The sequence below is a fragment of the Trichechus manatus genome, unplaced genomic scaffold (genome assembly GCF_000243295.1).
Source record: "Trichechus manatus latirostris isolate Lorelei unplaced genomic scaffold, TriManLat1.0 scaffold00058, whole genome shotgun sequence".
Classification (NCBI taxonomy): domain Eukaryota; kingdom Metazoa; phylum Chordata; class Mammalia; order Sirenia; family Trichechidae; genus Trichechus; species Trichechus manatus.
The window spans coordinates 7,102,936-7,124,791 of record NW_004443994.1 but is presented as its reverse complement, the minus strand read 5'-3'; the positions used below and the strand labels follow the sequence as shown (position 1 = coordinate 7,124,791).

Here is a 21,856-nt window from a genome sequence, read left to right as displayed (position 1 = left end):
AAAGGAGGCCTTGAGTGGTGCAAACGGCTAATGCGCTCACCTGCTAATGGAAAGGTTGGAGGTCGAGTCCACCCAGAGGTGGACTGGGGAAAGTCCTGGCGATCTACTTCTGAAAAATCAGCCCTTGAAAACCCTATGGAGCACAGTTCTATTCTGACACACACGGGGTCACCATGAGCTGGAGTTGACGCAGCAACAACTGGTTAATTCTACTAAATCCCATCATCCTAAGGGGAATATCCACCAATACCAAGTAGGTATCCAAGTTTTCATTCCTTAGTAGCATTTTGTAGAAAAGGTTTTCATAAATGCCTTTCTACCAAAATTACAGACTGAAAGATAATCTGATCAAGAAAATAAGGAAGTAGGGTATACAGACACACTGAGAAAGCAAACACACACACACACACACACACACACACATACAAAATTTAACTCAATAACTTCCTCAATTGCTTCATGTACCCACTTACAAATCAATATTCATTGCAGGCACAGTTCCAAAATACCCGTAACATGGAATGGAAAATATAGAATGATTAAGTAACTGTAAGGGGTATCTATCTAGGTAAGAAAGATAGACAGTTTCTTCTTTTGAACAAGGGCAGATGCCTCTCTCTGGATATATCCCAAAAAGACAGGTACAGAAGATTCCATTTCTCTTGGCTTTAGTAACTATGTGGTGCGTTTAGTTCACAATTTCTTGGACCTGAATTGTTGCGAAAGCTAAGGTTTTTCCTAATGCTCAGCTATCAGCCTCAACCACTCCAACCTGAGTATGAATGTTATTCATAGATTAACAATACATAAACTGACACAAGCACAGTAAGTTTTTATTGTTAAATTACTATGTTACCATATGCAGAGCAAAAAGTAAAGGGACTGATCTACTTGTGCATTCACATTTTAAATTCTTGAATAATAAACAAGTGAACAAATGATCAGTTAGGAAAGAAAAAACAAAGCTAGGGTTTCTTTACAAGTCTTCTAATTTCTCTAATAATTATAGAAAACATGCTCAAAAAAATGTAGAAAAACACTCTTTTCTACATGTGATGTATTAACAAATAAACTATAATTGGAAAAACTCCCTCAATATTAAGGGCAGTCTAGGTCTGGCTAATGCAATTAATATGTGGGTATAATATAAGCATCAAAAAATAAAAGGGTGGCATAGTTTAAAATTTTCCCAAAATTTAACACTCTTAATGCTGAGTTTCCAGTTCCAGAATTGTCCATTCCCCTTGGGGTGAACAATCTTCAGAGGAAAAACTAGCCATGGTGATGCTTGCTGAGGAATCAAGTGGAGATGTTATTTCGCTCCATCTGTTCAAAGTGTCAACATGTGCTTTACCCTGAGGTTTTGAGCTGTCTCGTGCTAGAAATAGTGTCTGATTGATTAGATACTGTGCTAGATTTAAGTCTTCAGGAACAGAATTTGTAATATTCAGGTTTGAATCCTCTTCAGAGAGCAGTTGCTTTAGTAGTGTCCAATCTTGTTTTGCAAAATGTTGATCATCTTCAAAATCTACGTCCATAAAGTGTGAGTCTGATTCCATTTTCTGCTCAAAAGCTTCTATTACATCCATCTCATATATTGGAGAGAGGGTTTTTGAAGGCCGACGGTCATACATGCAGGTTTGTGCCAGTGTGTCACAATCATCTATGTCTCCTGAAATAATTCATAATACTACACAATGTAAAAATTGCACATGTTGTTACCCTCAGGGTTTTGTAGAACAATATTAACACAATATAACAGTGATAATCCAAAAAAAAAGACACAGAATGGGAAAAATAACATTTATACAAAATTGACAAGATTCTTGAGGCAATTCTTTTCTATGTTAAAAGAAAACAACAACTCAAGGGTACTGTTTAGCAGCAAAATTATATAGGCAACTAACAATAATTCTCCATATTTTAATTTGAAAACTTGTGATACAGAAAACAACAAATTATTCAAACAAACACAGAATGCACACATATATCTAATTCACTATTCTATAAACTTAAAAAGAAAAAAAGATGTGGTTATTTCACAGTGACTTTTAAATTAAGTCAGTTCCAAAAGGGAGAATAAATACATTTTATCTAAAGGCTTATTTGTATATTGCACATGCAAAGGAGGATGCGAGCAGGGACAAACAAACAAAAAAGTACAATTTTTGAAGATCCCCCTGTTCTTTTGATTTTGCTGTACAGGGACTATTGATCAGTATTTTTTGTAGTCTTGATAAACAATAGCTACTCAGTCAGCCACTACTGCATATTTTAAATTTAGGTCATTGGTTCAATTTACTATAATAAGGAAGACAAACACATAAAACAATTAGACAGGAAATCATCTAAACATATGAAATAAGCCTGGGCTTTTTTCATATATAATCATTGCTTCTAAATATAATCTCTTTTAGGAAATTTATTTTTTTACTTGAAAATTTTAGAATATAATTACAGTGCTCCTGAAAGTCTTAATCTCTCTAAAATGTATATAAATTGTAATAATTCATCTAGTTGTTAAAATAGTTCAGTGCTTTTAGTTACATAATCCTATAGTTATTGCACAGCCCTCTTAGATATGTACTCGCATAGCCCATAAATCATATCCAATGAATAACAAAATTTCTAATAATCAAGAATTCCTATGTTAAATTAGACATAAATAATGAAATAATAGCAAACAGTTCTCTATTCTTTCATGTAAAATCTTAGATTAGCTCTGTCTAGCAGACAAACAAAATTTTTTACTAGGTATTCATTCTTCGCTAGGATTTTAAGTGAACAATAAAGAATAGCTAATTTTCATATTATTAAGAAATTTTTTTATGTAAAATGTGAATCTGTTGCTTAAGTAGTTATCCTACCTAACTAAAATATAACGTTCAGGGCTAGATACAACTTTAAAATTCTATAAACTCATTGTCTATATGGATTTAGCATTTCTATTTCTGTACATTACCTGCAGATAAACCAATGTTGGCTTTTTCGGTAGCTGTGGGATGGCTCTGTTTCACTTGAGCTTCCTGAGGCAGAACTTGACTCCGACAGGAGTCTGTAATAGATTTTGTAGAGCTGTTCTTTGGTATGTCAGAATTGGGTTCTCTCTGATGAAGCTCCAAATGACATGGTCTTTCTTGATTTTTTATATCACTATCTGAAAGTTTGCTGTGTTGCTGAAAGTCATTATTTGCATCACTTCCAATGTTTACTTTTGAATCTTCTGGAAGAAGTTGTCTGTCTCCTTTGGACAGGACATCTATTGTGTTCTTTTTTTCTGTGGCTGAAGCACTCTGTTGATCTTTTCTTGAAGAGTCAATGCTACTAAGACTCAAGAGAGTGCTTTCATTTTTATATACGCTATTGCCTTTAGCTTGTTTACGTTCTAAAAGACTATTTTCAGTTTCTTGTGCATATTTAGAATAGCTGGTCCTTCCATGTTGATCATGAGAAATGCCATCAAAAACATCAGAAGGTGAAAGAGAATTTATAGAAGGCAGCAAGGGAGTGTGAACTTCCCCTTCGTCAGATCCCAGCTCTTCACATTCATCTACTGAAAGTAAAACTGATCTTTTAAATTTTTTAGTTGCAGAACACTCATGACTTTCATTTTCAGTTGCATCTTCAAAAGCTAAATTAATTATTCCCTGAAATTGCTGAGGAGCTTGTTTAGATGGAGGAAAACGTTCTGCAACATTTTCCGTTTCAGACCTTTCATCTTCTGTTTCATCTGCTGAGGAAGAAACTTGATCTATTTCCTGAGCACACTGGACACTGCCTCGCAGAATATTTTCTTTCTCCCTAGAGTGGACTACTGCAGAACGAGACCAAAGTTCTGGCCTTTTCCTAGGAATCTCGTCATCACTTGTGGAATTAACTTGGAAAAGATCATTACTACTTTGCTTTTTCATTTTTACTTCAATTCTTAAATTACTATCATATATTTTTAATTCTTCAGGAGTACTGGTATCACTGCTACTTCTTCCAAGAAAATCATGGCACAGCATAGTGCCACATTTAGAAATGCCTCTGTCATTTGACCCATCATCATCCTGAGACCCTCCGGCATCATAGTCTTCAGATCTGGGCTTTATGTCATCAGAGGATGTGGTAGCACTACCAGTATCAGATTCGGGACTCTCTCTCTGATGCGGAACATTGGTACTCAAACTCCAGGGACCCATGAATGGAGCTTCTAAAGTTTCATGGCTCTCTGGAGTTTCTGTGGTTTCCATATCTTTAGGAGAATTTTTGCCTGATATTTGTCCCGAAAAACATTTAGAGGAAATATCTGAACCTGCTATAGCATGTTTGTCTTTATTTACAGCAGGATCATCAGACAACTGACTAGGAACTGTCAGTCCTTCCATGTGAATTTTGCATTTTCTGTTGTCTTGAACAGAATCTAAAGTAGCATTTGTCCTTTCAGGAACACAAGGTAAAAATCTTTTCACACATTTAATGGTTGATTTTTGGTTTGTATCTTTTCTCCCCATTTGGTTCTCACTCTCTGATACTAAATGGATTTGCTCTTCATTTGTTGAGTCTAAATCATAAGTTAGATTAGAGTTCATGGAGTTTTCATTTGGATTTGAAATCATGGATTTCAGGGCAGTGGTGCTATAAAATTTTAAATGTACATTATCACTCCCATCAGAATGAGAATGTATTTCAGCTGCACAGCAATTATCTGTTTCTTTGTGATCAGGAAATTTTGCTTCACTTTTATCTGAACAAATCTGTTTTGATTCCAGTTCATGTTTTACTAATTTATCCCACTTTGAAGTATTTTGGCATTCTACTACTGACTTCTCTTTTTCTTGATTATTTAATGGCTTTTTTGAGTAAGGTTTGCATGAAGACTGGGGTGCTTCTGTACCGTTGATTTGAGGTGTAAGATTAATTAGAGGTTTGTGAGACTTCTGTTCAGAAACACTGCCCTTATTATTATCACGTACATCACGAAGCATACTTTTTTGGACAGATGGTTCACTTTTTAAAGGTCTTTGAGAAGACTGAGTCCTCAAGGTAATCTGTCCAGGAAGCGTTTTCTGTTTTGCATCTTTATTATTCAAAGTTTCCCCTTTCTTTGACTGATTTAGGCTTTTAGGCATTGCCACTATTTTTGTATTAACCTTAGGCAAAGTTGTGTGTCCCTGCTTGACAGTTTTTCTCTTAGGTGTTTGTTTATCTGTAGTTGCATTGTGATCCAACTTTGTCACATTTTCTTCAGACTGCCTTGAAGAGACTGAAGATTTTAGTGAGTTTGGAGACTCTCCTTGACATCCTGAGGAAAAAAAATTCAAAAAATAACAATATACACTCCAATTTGTGAATCAAATGCAATATTTGTTTTTAAATTACTTAATAAAAAATAAAATTAATAAACTAATGAAATGGTAACATCTCTATGATCAAATGTGCAATTATAGATTAGGGGTTAGTGACATGATAATAAGGAGTCTCTGGTCATGCAGTGGTTAAACACTTGGCTATTGACAGAAAGGTCAGTGGTTCAAACCCACCAGCCGCTCTGCAGGAGAAAGATGTGACAGTCTGCTCCCATAAAAATTACAGCCTTGGAAATCCTATGGGGCAGTTCTACTCTGTCCTATAGGGTCACTGTGAGTTGGAATCAACTCGATGGCAAGGGGTTGGGACATGATAAAATTTTTAAAAAGAAAATATTTTTTTACTAAAAATATAGGGACTATTCCAAGGCCTTAGTGAAAATTATTAAAATAGGATCTCTCTTCCTCAAGTAAGCAGCCTTGATCCTGTGCCAGAACTGGATTTACATAAATACATAGGGACAGAAAAATTTGTTTTTCCTATCCCAGAAGAGCAAGAAGGATCTTCTTCCCTTTGAAATTTTGAACAAAAAGACTGTGTTCTGTATAGCCAAAGAAGAGAATCAAGCTAAATATAAAATAGCGATGTTGAAATTGTTGTAGTTTTTTTCTTAAGCATGAACAAAACTAACTTACTTTTCCTAACCAGTTCATTATTATTAGTTAAGGTTGTTGTTGTTAGGTGCCATCGAGTTGATTCTGACACACAGCAACCCCATGTTACAGAGGAGAACTGCCCCCACACGGTTTTCTTGGCTGTAATCTTTATGGAAGCAGGTAGCCAGGTCTTTCTCCCCTAGAGCCACTGAGTGGGTTTGCAACCACCAACCTCTCAGTTAGCAGCTAAGGTCTTAACTGTTTACTTTACCAGGGCTCCTTCATTGAGGATAATAACTCAGATACACAGTAGAAACTGAAACTGGTGACTGGAGGGTAAGAGGGATTAATTTTGGGAATCCATTTGTTTACATTAGTTAGAGTCTTAGAGATGATATTTTGGCATTCAAATCTGTCAAATAGGATTATTGTATTTTTATGCAAATAACGCTGCCTTCTATTTTTTTTGCCAACTGTGCCCTCCTCCCATGAGGTATTTTCATAAGCACCACTATGACAATTTTTTTTTACATGTTGTTGTAAAAAAAAAATTAGCACAGCATGCTTATATGAAAGTACCTTGTAGGGGGAAGGTGTGGCTGACAAACAAACGCAGGAGGCATGCGTTATTTGCATAAAAATAGAGTACCAAATATTTGTAAATGCTTTTTAGCTTAATTACTAGAACAAGAATAATTTTTCTCTGTCTTCTTTTTAATTGACTTTTTTGTACTAATTCACAATCCAACTCAAAAATTGTTTTTAGGATTTTACAAACTGCTCTTACCTATATGAATGCTTAATGTATAAGACAAATTAATTTTTAAAATCACTTATTATGTTTAGCAATATCATATAATTCTGATCAGTACTCTTCTCTTTCTTAAAACATAGAAAAACAATCAGCACAGTATAGATTCTGAAGGAAAATTCTCCCTACTTACGTATTATAGCTTTCTAGACTGTACCATTACTTTTTTTTTTTAAGAGTTCTTTAGTGGTAGTTTTGCAAACGGAATTCCTATAGTTATTAATGAAACGTTTAAGAAATAGGCATGATATATACAAGGGCCAGAAATGTAGATAAATTAGTGACTCTCTCAGTTATGTCTCCCACAATAGACAATAAAAACAACCAAATTCAACCTCAAAACACCAAAATGTTTGTCTGAAAATTAATAGTATAAAGTCTCATCTCTACTTTGTGCAATGAGTGAAACCATGTTATATTTTGCTTAATTGCTACTAAAGTTCCAAATTAGAGTTTGTTTATCCAATTTAAACAAGAAATAATACTCATGATACCCAGTACTACTTCAGTTTTACCTTGGGTTTTAGCAAGATTAGATGGAGCACTCTTTGTCCTGTGCTGAGCTGTAGTACATCCATTGCCACTTCCTCTTTTCTTCAAAATTGCCTGTGGCACTGGATCACTAGGTCCTTTGCCGGTGACCTTCTTTAACACACTAAGAAAAATGATTTGCATTCAATATTACATTGAAATTCCAAAACGTGAGCACTTAAAAGGCACAAACATGAAATACACATTTCTTCTCAAAGAAAAAAATAAAAACTACATTTCTTTTTCAAAAGTATTAAAAATGTATGTATGTAAGTGTTTAAGTTTATAAAATTATAGATCAATTTTGATAAAGCAATCAATAGTCAAGTGCTACAAGGGTAATTTAAGGTACTCATCTATCATTTTGCATAAATACACAATTTCTTTTAAAAGAAAATAGTTTTAAAAATATCACTGTGTAAATATACTAATTTCTTTTAACAGAGAAGATATTTTTAAAATATTTAGCTAGAAGTTAGTATATAATTAACTTTCAGAGAAAGCTAACATATAGGTAAAACACTGAATGAAGACTTACCTGTTATTTATATTAGTTTCTTGTGCGTGAATGCTTTTTTTATTGGGAGTTCCACTGGTAGCCCTTGAAACAGGTCGAGATTTTACTGGTGTAAATTAAGAAAAAGTGAGTCACAAGATAGAACATACTAAATGCGTAACAGTTGTACATCAATTCATTGGCCAGACATTATAAAATAGAATATATTAAATACATAACAATTATGTGTAAATTTATTGGTCAAACACTATAAACAAAATTAAATGTTAAAGTAGGAAGAATTATATTTCCTCTTGGTTTGCATGAATACATGTAAATAAATACGTTTGGGATTTGAAACAAAGTTCCAAACAGAGGTTCAATTTTTTCCAGGAACTTTAGCTGTCAGGAACTATTAAAAATTAGAGTGCTAAAACCCACCTACAGTGGAAGTTTTGACACTTTCCATGCTGGTTTTCACTGTTTGTCCTTGAGAGTCACAAAAAGATAGCTTATGATCTGATGGCTTCTCTTCTATCGATCCATTTTCTTTTGGTTCATACAGACATTCAGGGGAAATCAATAATTCCATACTTGAATTGGTAGATATGCTGGAGTGTCCTGTGATGCTGAGGCCTGGAGAATCTTTCCCTGTTATTTTCTTCAAAGGCTTTGCTTTGGCATGCACATTTAAGCTTCCGGAGAGTACCTTGGGTCTGGCACCTGTAATCTGCCCTTCCTGATTTTTCACTCCTTTTCCATTTAGTGAATTCTTCTGTCCGTATGCTGCTGCTGATCTTTCTACAACTTGTCTAGGAGACATGTTTTCTGACTTTGCATCATCACTGTTTTCTATTTTAGGCTTAATTAGATCTCTGGGCTTCCCAGAAACAAATTTTTCCCCAGTTTTAAAATCTTTTATAATCTTAGATGCTGTTTTTGTACCATTCTTTTCCTTTAAATCATCATGCTTCAAAGTTTTGTTTATAGTATTTCGATTAGTATTTGATGAATGTCCAGATGCTCCTAATCCATCGGATTTCATCTTTTGACTAGTAGAGGGATAACTCCAACACTCTTTCTTGTTATTTCCCCTCCAAGATTTGTTATTTATAACACCAGAGTCAGAAACTTGTCTCCTTTGCTACAAAAAAGAAAAAACAAAAAAACTTTGTAACTTGATTAAAGTTTTACCATTTTTAGGTCTTTGACATATAATACTTATGTTTGAATAACCCAGTTTTTCAAACAGAAAAAAACAACAAAGTTCATGTTATGATTTAGAGTCACTTTAAAAACTTAAATGATCTTTAAAGGCATTTCAGTTTGTTTAACATTAATCAAATTTGAAATATAACATAAAATGTTTCTTTAAGGGGCGGGTTATTTTAATTTATGAAGTTATGGGAGAGATTAATATCTAAAGGGGTCAGGATGCCTTTGGTGAATGATAATAATATCCAATATTCTTTGAAGGCTCACTCCCTGGTTCTGTGTTAAGCCCTTTTTATATACCATCTCATTTAATCCTTACAACAATTCTGTGAGATAGCTCCTGTTGCTATCTCCATTTCTTGGGCAAGAAATTGAGGATTAAAGCAGGTATGTGACTTATACAAGGTCACATACAGGTAAGGGGTGGAAGTAGAACTAGAGCCCATGATTTATTGCCTCAAGCAGACAGTCATCTATATGGTATAATTTGACAGGCATTATTGTGATTTTCACCGAAAATTCTGTTTTCAACTCTACCCCAAATGCAAGAAATTTTATCATTAAATATTTAATCCTCTGTGGTAGAATTATTTCTTGGAGTTCTCATTAAAAACAAAACCAAAAAAGCTCCTAGGGAACAAAATACATTATATCTGAAAAGTCTGGCTTAGTAGCACAGTGCTGACTGTCTGAAGGAAGTGGAGAAAAGGGATAGACAAAAAAGGGAAAACAGAAGGGCACTGAACACAAACACATCTACCTACTTCATCATTTTGCTTAAAACCAACTTTGATAGGGAAGGGAACAACAAAATTTAAAAGGTTGGTAGAGATTTTAGAATACATTTTTAAGATTTACTAAGTCATTCTTTATGTAAATATGTAAATACTTATTTTTTTCTTTGGAAAGCTGTATGAGATTATAGAGGTATGAGGCAGAACCAATGCGGTCTTCACCTATGTAAATTTATAAAGTTCAAATAGGCTTAGTACTAATTTCTTGTTTCCTTGATCAAATCATATCTCAAAAAAATAACTATTTTTAATAGTTAAAACCAGGCCAACTTCTGCTTTTGGACCTCTTTCTCACCCTTAAAAACTGATTCTACTTAATTTACCCTGTCTTTCAATCTATCTACACTGAAGCATCATGCTATGGGTGAGATCTATGCAGTATATGTGGTACTAAATTCCTTTAGAAATTTCACATTAACGTAATACAGCATGATAAGTATTCAATGTATACGCATATACAGGCAGTGCCTGACTTAACATCTGTAAAGTTTACGTACATTCCTTATATGCAAATGGCCAACTGGAAAAGGTCACCACATGCTATTGACAAAAATGAAGTAAAAGAGAGTTACCCTCTAAAGTATACCTCTTAGATAGTCTTTCGGTTCTAGTAAGATTCCTTTATAAAAAAACTTTTTATTGTAGAAAAATGTAAATACAATCAAAAGAAGACAGAATAGTATAATAAATCCCATGTACTCACTATCCAGCTTTAACAATTTTCAACTAATGGCTAATTGTGTTTCATATTTACCCACACTTCATTTTACTTTTAAACAAATCCAAGACATCACATAATTTTATTCTTAAGAATTATAGTACCAGCACTCTTCTTAAACCTTTCTCTCTGAAGTCAAGGCACTATCAAGATATAACACACTGTTTTAAACTTAGGAAGATAAAGCTAAATTTCAGAGTAACCACAAAGAAAATCAATAAATCTACCTACCAAAATAAAGAAGAAGAAAATAAAAAAGACTCAGTAAACACAAAATCAACAACAACAAAAGACACGAAAAGAAAATCCATAAACAAAAAGAACTCAGCCCAGAAAATTAAGCAGAACAATGAAACCATTAACACCACCAAAAAAACCACTACGAAATGGCAGCAGTGAATTCATATCTATTGATAATCACATTGAATATAAATGGTTTAAATGTACCAGTCAAGACACAGAGAGTGGCAGAGTAGATAAAAAAACATGACCCATCAATATGTTGCCTCCAAGAGACACACCTCAGGCACAAAGACATAAACAGGTTAAAAATCAAAGGATAGAAAAAAATGTATCAAGCAAACAGTAACCAAAAGACAGTAGGAGTGGCAATAATAATCTGTGATAAAATAGATTTTAAGTCAAAATCCATTATAAGATACAAAGAAGGACATCATATAATGGTTAAAGGGTCAATTGACCAAGAGGACATAACCTCTCTCTATATAAATATTTATGTACCCAATGACAGAGCTCCAAAATACATAAAACAAATTCTAACAGAACTGAAAAGAGAAAACAGACAGTTCTACAATAATAGTAGGAGACTTTAACCCACCACTTCTGATGATGGACAGAACAACTAGAAAGAAACTCAACAAAGATACAGAAGATCTAAATAACACAATCAACCAACTCAACCTCATAGACATATACAGAACACACCACCCAACAGTAGCACGTACACACATGGATCATTCTCAAGAATAGATCGTATTTTAGGCCACAAAGCAAGCCTCAATAAATTAAAAAACATCGAAATAATACAAAGCATCTTCTCTGAGCATAACACTATAAAACTAGAAACCAATAATAGAAAGAACAAGGAAAAAAATTAAATAGAAACTGAATAACATCTTACGAACTATTTGGTAAGAGATGAAATAAAAAAATTCTTAAAAGAATCAAATGAGAATAAAAACACAACCTACCAAAACCTTTGGGACATAGCAAAAGCAGTGCTCAGAGGAGAATTTGTAGCAATAAATGCACATATTAAAAAAGAAGAAAGGGCCCAAATCAATAGCTTAACCCTATAGCTAGAACAAATAGAAAGGAGCAGCAAAAGAAGTCTATAAAAAAAGGAAGTCCAGAAAAAAGGAAATAATAAAGATCAGAGCAGAAATAAAAGAAAACAGAAACACAACAGGAAAAAAATCAATAAGACTAGAAGTTGGTTCTTTGAAAGGATCAATAAAATTGACAAACCACTGGCCAAGCTGACAAAGGAAAAAAATGAGAAGATGCAAATAACCAACGTAAGAAATTAGATGCATGATATTACAATGGAACCAACTGAGATAAAAAGGATCTAAACAGAATATTATGAAAAATTGTACTCAACAAATCTGAAAACCTAGAAAAATTTGTAGAAACATACCACCTACCTAAACTAACACAAATAGAGGTTGAAAATTTGAACAGACCCATAACAAAAGACAAAATTGAAGATGGCATAAAAAAAGTTTAATAACAACAACAAAAAGCCCCAGCCCAGACGGTTTCACTTGAGAATTCTACCAAACATTCAGAGAAGAGTTGACACCAATTCTACTCAAACTATTCCAGAACATAGAAAAGGAAGGAATACTCCCTAATTTATTCTATGAAGCTAGCATAACCCTGATACCAAAGCCAGGCAAAGACACTGCTAAAAAAGAAAATTACAGATCAATATCCCTCATGAATATAGACGCCAAAATTACAGCCAACAGAATTCAACAACATATCAAAAAAATAATACAACATGATCAAATCGGATTCACACCAGGGATGCAAGGATGGTTCAACATTAGAAAATCAATCAACGTAATTCACCACATAAATAAAACAAATGAAAAGAATCACATGATCATCTCAATCGACTCAGAAAAGGCATTTGATAAAATCCAACACCTTTTCCCAATAAAAACTCTCAGCAAAATAGGAGTAGAAGGGAAATTCCTCAGCATAATTAAGGTCATATACGTAAAACCAACAGCCAACATTATTCTCAACAGAGAGACTGAGAGCATTCCTATTGAGAAGGGGAATGAGACAAGGATGCCCTTTATCACCACTCTTATTCAATATTGTGCTGGATGTCCTAGCTAAAGCAATAAGGCAAGAAAGGTACACATATTGGAAAGGAAGAAGTAAAACTATCCTTACTCACTGATGACATGATCCTATACACAGAAAATCCTAGAGACTCCACAAGAAAGTTACTGGAACTAATAGAAGTACTCAGCAAAGTGGCAGAGTACAAGAAGATCGACAAACAAAAATCAGTTGGGTTCCTCTACACTAACAAGGAGGACTCTGAAAAGGAAATCAAGAAATCAATACCATTTACAACAGCCCCCAAAAGGAAGAAATACCTAGGAATAAACCTAACCAGGGACATAAAAGACTTATACAAGGAAAACTATAAAATACTACTGCAAGAAAGTAAAAGAGATCAACATAAATGAAAAAACATTCCATGCTCATGGACTGCAAGACTTAACACTGTAAAAATGTCAATACTACCAAAAGCAATCTATAGACAGAATGCGATCCCAATCCAAATTCCAACAGCATTCTTTAATGAAATGGAAAAACTAATCTCCACCTTTATATGGAAAAGGAGGCCCCAAATAGCTAAAGCACTACTGAAGAAGAACAAAGTAGGAGGCCTCACACTTTCCAATCTCAAAATTTACTATACAGCCACAGTAGTCAAAACAGCCTAGTCCTGGTTCAATGACAGACACACAGACCAATGGAATAGAATTGAGAACCCAGAAGTAAATCTATCCATCTACAGGAAGCTGACCTTCGACGAGGGGTCAAAGTCCATTCAATGGGGGAAGAAACAGTCTCTTTAACAAATGGTGCTGGCAAAACTGGACATCCATATGCAGAAAAATGAATCAGTATCCATACCTCACACCATGCACAAAAACTAACTCAACTGGATCAGAGACCTAAACATTAAAGCTAAAACTATAAAGTTCCTGGAAGTTAACATAGGGTCAAAACTAGGGGACCTAATTTTTGGCATAAACAGTGTCAGGGATTGAATTATGTCCCCCAAAAAATGTCTGTATCAATTTGGCTGGGCCATGCATGATTCCCCGTATTGTGTGATTTTTCCTATATGTTGTAAATCCTGCCTCTATGATGTTAATGAGGGAGGATGGGCGGCAGTTGTGTTAGTGAAACAGGACTCAATCTACAAGATTTGATTGTGTCCTGAGGCAATCTCTTGAGATATAAAAGAGAGAAGTGAGCAGAGCGACAGGGGGACCTCATACCACCAAGAAAGCAGTGCCAGGAGCAGAGCACGTCCTTTGGACCTGGGGTCCCTGCACGGAGAAGCTCCTAGTCCGGGGCAACGCTGATGAGAAGAAGGCCAACAGAGAGAGAAAGCCTTCCCCTGGAGCTGAGGCCCTGAATTTAGACTTTTAGCCTACTTTACTGTGAGGAAATAAACTTCTCTTTGTTAAAGCCATCCATTTGTGGTATTCCTGTTATAGTTGCACTACATGACTAAGACAAATAGTCTATCAAAGAAAACTAAAAATGCACGAATGACAGAAGATAAATTAGACAACTGGGACCTCCTAAAAAGTAAACACTTACACTGATCGAACGACTTTACCAAGAGAGTAAAAAGAGAATCTACAGACTGGGAAAAGAATCTTTGGCAACAATGTATCTGATAAGGGTCTAATCTCTAAAATATGTAGAAAACTTCAACAACTCAACAACAAAAAGATAAACAACCCAATCAAAAAATGGGCAAAGGACATGAACAGATACTTCACCAAAGATCAGGTGGTCAACAAATACATGAAAAGATGCTTGCAATCATTAGCCATTAGAGAGATGCAAATCAAAACTACAATGAGATACTATCTCACACCTGCAAAAATGGCAATGATCAAAAAAACAAAACAAATTCTGGTGAGGTTGTAAGGGACTGGAACTCTGATACATTGGTGGTGGAATTGTAAACTGGTACAACCACTGTGGAAAATGGTGTGGTGCTTCCTCAAAAAGCTAGAAATAGAAATACCTTATGATCCAGCAATCCCACTCCTAGGTATATATCCTACAGATATAAGAGCAGTGACACAAATAGACACATGCACACCTATGTTCATTGCAGCATTATTCACAACAGCAAAAAGACAGAAACAACCTAAGTGCCCATCAATGGATGAATGGATAAACAAATTATGGTCTATACATACAATGTAATACCACACAACTATAAAGAATAATGAGGAGTCCAAGAAACATCTTATAACATGGATGAATGTGGAGGACATAATGCTGAGTGAAATAAGTCAATCAAAAAAAGATAAATATTGTATAGTCCCACCAATATAAAAAGTCAAGAATAGATATACACCCAGAAAGCAAAGTTCTTTGATGGTTACTGGGGATGGGAGAGAGAGGGAGGGGGAATCACCTTCTAGATAGCAGACACTTGTTACTTTTGGTGATGGGAAAGGTAAGATCAAATATGCATGAAGTCAGCATAATGTGACCAAGGTAAATAAAGACACTAGGAAGTACACAAGAAAAAGGGACAATATTGGTAATGCTATAACATATACAATTTTGCAACAACAGTAAAAACAACCAAAAAATGTGTGTGTGGTTATGTAGGTAGATATGGATGCATTATATGTGTATGTGAAGGCATATGTGAGTAAATGCATGTGCATATAGAGGGGTATCTGTAGGCATATGTATACATATGTTTGTGTGTGCTGCAAATATATCCACATATATAATAAACCACATTGAGGGGACAGTTAACGGAGGCTTCCTAGACATAACTAAACAACTCGTGGGATTGGTTTACCAGGTCAAAAGGCTTAGGACCATAGTCTTGGGGGACAACTTAGTCAACTGGTATAACATAGTTCACAAAGATAATGTTCTACATCTGAGTTTGGTGAGTAGCATCTGAGGTCTTAAAAGCTTGGGAGCAGTCACCTAAGATACAACTATTGGTCTCTACTTGTACGGAGCAAAAGAGAATGAAGGAAATCAAAGGTTCAAAGAAGAAACTAGTTCATGGGACTACTAGCCCACATGAACCACAACCTCTTCAAACCTGAGACCAGAAGAACCAGATGGTACCTGGCTACCACTACTGACTATTCTGACCAGGGACACAGTAGAAGGTCCCAGATAGAATGGGAGAAAAATGTAGAACAAAACTCAAATTCCTATAAAAGGCCAGACTGGACTAATAGAGACTAGAGGAACCCCTGAGCCTATCATCCTAAAGACACCCTTTGAACTTGGAATTGAAGTTGTTTCTGCAGGTCACCTTTCAGCTAACAACATATTGGCTTATAAAATAAACAATATCACCCATGAGTAATGTGCTCCCTTAAACAATTAACTATATGAGACCAAACGGTTAATAGTCACCCAAAAGCAAAGATGAGACGGCAAGGAGGGAAACTGAAGCTAGATCAATGGAAACAGAACAAACAGAATGGAAATAATGAGAATGCTGACACACTGTAAAAATTGTAACCAATGGCACAGAACAATTTGTATAAAAATTGTTAAAGGGGAACCTAATTTGCTGTGTATACTTTCACCTAAAACACAATAAAATATTAATTAAAAAACACAACAAAACAAAAACCTTCCTCTTTGTCTTATCACATTAATTTTCTCCCATCTCCAAACATTTCATCTCTCTTTGGAAAATACATTTATTCATTTCACATTTACTGATAATTGAACATAAGTTATTACACTTAATTTTCACAGTAGTCCTGTCAGGTTTTATTATTTCAAACTAAGACTTATGGTTTAAATGTCTTGTCCAGGATGACACAGATAACAAATGTGGAGCCAAGATTTGAACCCAGCTCTTTTGATGCTATGTCCAGCATTCACTTCATTTTTACCACTGCCTTTATGAGGAAAACTTATTGCTGTTTCCTTCCCATTGTTGGTAACAATAAAAAACCCTTGGACAACCTCAAAGTCACGAAGACAGGGAAAGAGCAATGGGACTGGGTTCTATTTTGCTACAGGCCAAGAAAGGGGAGAAAGCCTCTTACCTACTAACCTTCATACCAGTTAGTAGAACAGAGGAAAGGAAGGCAGGCAGGCAGGCTAATAGCTGGGGACCATTAAAAAAAAAAAAAGAAGAAGAAAGCTCTAAGGTAGTATTTACTAGAGTATGTTCTGTGGAAGTGTATAATGAAGGGGGGTAGGAAGGTAGTGATGTTTCATGGTTATAAAATTTGGGGAAATTCTGGGTAAAGCAGAATTTAACAGTGTTCTTTATTATAGTGCTTTTCAGAGTTTTTTAAGTGCTAAAGAATATTATTAGTCTAAGAGAAGCAATTCTCAAAATTAGTTGATCCTAAATGTTCTTAGGTGGAACATATGATAGAACAAATATATTGTGGAACATAATTTTGGGAAACAAGCATAGGAGGTTTAATGGCAAAAAGCTGTTATGTCCCACAGCTTCTCACCCTGAACAACTGGAACTTGACCCCTGCCTCAAGCCATAAGAGCTCTCAGCTTAGGCTTGGAGCTTCCTGGGTTCCTATCTAATGGCTGATGAAGAAGAAAAGAGGATTCCTTATTCCACTTTGGAAGGGCAATGTGTTCTTTGCATTTCAAATTGGAACTCTCAGTGTACGTCTCCATTATATATCATTATAGTGCATGGACTAGGTTAGTATAATTTGGAGTTTCAAATATATTATTAAGTGAGCATCTATAAGTTAGCTTGGAACCCTATCATTAAAAACATTTTTTTGGAAGAAAAATGTATTTAGGTTACGACAAACATACAAAGTAACTTTTGGAGTAAAAAACAATTGTATCCTTGGTATCAAATGCCTTTTATAGACCGAAAACGCATTATGTGAATTAAAACTTAAGTACAGAGAAAACTGGAACAACTAAAACCTTTTGGAAGAAGTAGGTGAATTAGAAAAATAGATATTGAATTAGGTCTAGAATTCTAAACAATTTTTGATCTAATGGAAGAGCTCCAATATGTTAGTTGCCAAAAGAGTTTTCAAGGAAATGAAAAAGGTAGACAAGAATTCACTTCCTGTGCCAGCTGGATATAAAAAATTCACATCATTTAAAAAATTTATGAAATGCTCACCTGTTTAAAAAAAATTTTAAAATAATTTTCCATTAAGAAACGGTTTTAATTAATGAAAAAATAAGTTGTTTAAAAGTTAATCAGAAATAAAAAATAATAAAATCTAAGTTATTTGTTATCTTTTGAAAGTTTACCTGAGAGCTACTGAATACAGGCTTTTTGCCCAGTCTTCGATCATCACCTTTGTCAAATGCAGCTGTAGAAAGACACAGTAATTTACTTTTATAGGAAGCATTACTATTATTACCATAGACATAAAGGGAAGGTACTATGCTAGCAAAAAAAAAAGGTTATGTTTGTATGAAAATAACTTCAAAGAACTGAAACCAATCTATTACACATAAATAATTCTCTAACATATTTTAGAATTTTTTTAAAAAAGAATGTTTTCAATCTTACTTGTTGGTATCTATGGATTTTGTGTTATTAAATTAAAATGAACAAATAAGAAATGCACTATCTCTGAGAAGATTTGCACATTTACACAAAAATAGAATTTTCTTAACTAGTGAAATTTTAGAGATAATTGGTTTCATTTAGTTTTCCAAATTTCAAAAATTTATAGATTGTGGCAAATGTAATTTTACAAACTATTAAATATAAGAACGTATTTATCCTAAAAACAAAAATACTCTGTTGAAATTAACTACAATTATCTCTGGTTTTGGATGTTTGAGGAAGAAAAATAGAAGGTTTTATTGAAAATAAAACCAGAAACAATCCCCAAACCCACATCATTTTCTTAGAATTACATAAAAATTAATTTTATAGGTTAGGTTTATATGGGAATTATTTATGAAGTCATGCTTATGTTCTTCAAATAAGAATCTGAATGATGTCAGAAAAATATATAGGAATAATGGTATGAGAGCTGTATGTACAGTTTAGCTCATGTATTTCTTCTTTTTGAAGGTTATGGTGCTTTAAAATATATTTTGAAGAAATGTGTATAATCTCCAAAAGTTATTTGACTTTTATTAAAACAGCAGATGAAAAAGAAAATAAATTCCCTGTAATTCTACCGTGCATCTTCCAGGATCTCCTATAGGATCTGTGCTATAAGACAAAGCAAGATCCTGGAAATGGCATTATAAGGACTGATTCATAAAAAGCCTATGACTTTGTACAATAATATACAAGAAGAAATTAATGCAAAATTTCTACCAAAGGTCTATAACTCAATAAGAACATAAGAAATATTGTAACAAAGACAACCCAGAACAATTCCTTTATGGGGGGTTTCCCAATGCAGTAATCATATATAAGTCAGGACTCATTATCATTCAACCCATTTAAGATTAAAAAAAAAAAATTTATTATTACGCTGATGTAATAGAATGGAAAGTTCTTTTGACAATTAACTGGACTACCAATAACATTTTGTTTTAGATATGTATGGGTATGTGTATTTACATATATTTTTAATTAGGACTTTTAAGAATTAAAAGAACATTGTTTAAAGCTCAACTTAACTATGAAATCCTTGAAAATAGAGAAAAGCAAAGTTTGCTACCAGTCAGAAGAGAGTGTGAACGACACCCACTCTAGGAATTCCGATCTTATATTGTTTCTTCACATTGTATAGATTTTCTAATAAAGATAAACTCATCTAAAAATCAGCACAGAAATAGTCACAAGGAAAACATTTCCAATTTCTGAAGACCCCCCTTCCAAGATATTTGTTGTTGTTTAAAAAAATGGAATTTCTTTGCAAAGTGCTCATCAGATCACATCTAGCTACACTATCATGCTATGCTCATAATGAAAAACAGAGCAGATGATATTTTGACTTTACCTCAAAGAATTTAACATATCTATGTACTATCAGTAATATTTTATATCACATATGGCTTTCATGTTTTACAGTACAAAAATATTTACTACATAAAAGATAGTCTCTTAACTTAAAATGTTTTTAAAAGTATACTTGCTGAATCTGCCAACATTTTACCTAAGGCACCTGCTTTAACACAAAAATAGTCATGAAGCCATTTTCGGTTCCCCACCCTCAAAATTGTATTTTAATATTTTTGAAATAAAGACACTGCTGAGCAACATACATCTTTTGTTTAATGCTAATGTTTCAAATAGTACCTATTAAATGTCAGAGACCACCGTGCGGCTCCTGAGGGACACTCCGCAATAGCACACATTATATCACTGAACCAATCAATTGTGAAATAAAGCAATCTAATCTAGGCAAAAATCACAAGAAATAGAAGCTCACGCAAAAGATGGAAAATCTTTATGGCAAAATGTATTTTTAACAAGGAGAGAAAGTATACTTGCTAATCTGTTCTATGTGGATTACATTTTCCTATACTTCTAATCTCTTAACAAGAATGCTTTTAAGCAAATTAGGCTGGAACATTTTTGTTAATACACAGTAAGATTAAAAATTTATATATAAATAAAAAGGAAATGAGTTTCATTTCATAAGAACAACAAAAAGATTATGATTTATTAAAACTGCCTAAACGTACTATCACTAGATTCAATTAGCAACCTATTATTGAACAGAAGGACACAAGCGTTAATCCTACCATTTATTAGAATGCCCTTAAAATACCTGCTGTCACAAAGATCATAATAAAAGAATAAGAAAATCTCAAAGCTAACATACCTGCTTGGATTTTCTGTTGATCATCTGTGCTCATCAGCTTCCAGCTTTCTGTGTGACGAACAGCATAGAAAGACTGTACTAGGAAGATCCACAGCTTATCACGCAGAGCCTGGATCTTGCACATAAAACCCTGTGTTCAGGCAACAAATCAGCAGCTGGTGAGAGCCACATTGTCATAGCAACCAGTTATTATTCCTTTCTGAATCTACTTACTCCTAAGCTAGATCAATGATGTCATCACTTAGATTTTAAGATCATCGGGTACATGATATTTATGAATGCTTATGCTTCCACAACAGAATTTTAGAGTGAAGCACGAAGCTAAATCTAACCCTTTCAAGCAAACGTTATTTTAAATCACCAATGCCTTTTAGATGAATACCTTCCACAGCCTCTGACATTACAAGGTCAAATACTCTATGGAATAGTAATAAATTTAATGAAATATTTTAATCATTCATGTTGAACAAATGCAAAATGCCAATAATTTGCAATTAGCTTATTAATTACTACTGATTAACTGCACATAAAAATAAGTAATATTTTACCTTTACTTTTTCCCAGTTAATTTTTTCTGAAGATAAAATGGAATTAAGAATGTATTATAAAATAAAAAGATATTAATGATTTAAATTTTAAAATATAAATTTTATATTCAGAGAATTTACTATGGTGACAGGGTAGAAATACTAGAGTTATGCTGTACCAGTTACTATTGCTAAGTAGCAAAATATGTTTAGAATTAACCAGCCAAACTGCCAAATTCTAAACTTTCCTAATAAATTCATTTGGAGGTAAACACAATTTTTTAAATTCTGTATTATAAAGAATTTCAAACATACATAACAGTAAAACAAACCCCATGTATCCATCACCTAGCTTTAATGATCCTGAGTATTTTTGTGCATACATTTAAAAATCTTAAAACACTTCAAATATTACATGATTTTGTGAAATTTATTATACTCAATACCATTTCCTTTGTACTTTCATTGTTCAGTAATGTGTCCAGAGCCATAAGAAGAGAGCAACTATTCTCAGTGGTAACGTTTTCTTCAATTGCTTTTAAAACTTTGTCCAATAGATCAGCTGTGCTGCTCATTGCTTGTGACTACAAAACATAGAAAACTGATACTTAACAAGAATATATATGTAAAATGTATAAGAAATGTGAAAGTCTGGCATAACAGCAGACCATTTATCATAACTGGCTGTAGGAACTCAACCAAAAATTACAATTGCTCATTCTCTTTGTTAAAAATACACACACACACACACACACACACACACACACAGTTCTTAGGAG

General features: G+C 33.9%; 1 protein-coding gene across 4 annotated transcripts in view; it reads right to left on the bottom strand.

The window, feature by feature from the left end:
* Positions 1-626: 626 nt before the first annotated feature.
* Positions 627-21,856, bottom strand: part of BTBD8 (BTB domain containing 8) — a 109,052-nt gene continuing 87,822 nt past the window's right edge. For all 4 annotated transcript variants that reach the window (XM_023733422.1, XM_023733423.1, XM_023733425.1 and 1 more), the window contains 8 exons: positions 21,524-21,661; positions 20,551-20,680; positions 18,062-18,123; positions 8,228-8,930; positions 7,829-7,913; positions 7,275-7,414; positions 2,963-5,287; positions 627-1,672 (listed from right to left, as the gene is read on the bottom strand). In XM_023733422.1, coding sequence (XP_023589190.1) covers positions 1,206-1,672; positions 2,963-5,287; positions 7,275-7,414; positions 7,829-7,913; positions 8,228-8,930; positions 18,062-18,123; positions 20,551-20,680; positions 21,524-21,661 — 4,050 coding nt within the window. In that variant the 3' untranslated portion in view covers positions 627-1,205. The remainder of the gene's footprint in view (positions 1,673-2,962; positions 5,288-7,274; positions 7,415-7,828; positions 7,914-8,227; positions 8,931-18,061; positions 18,124-20,550; positions 20,681-21,523; positions 21,662-21,856) is intronic.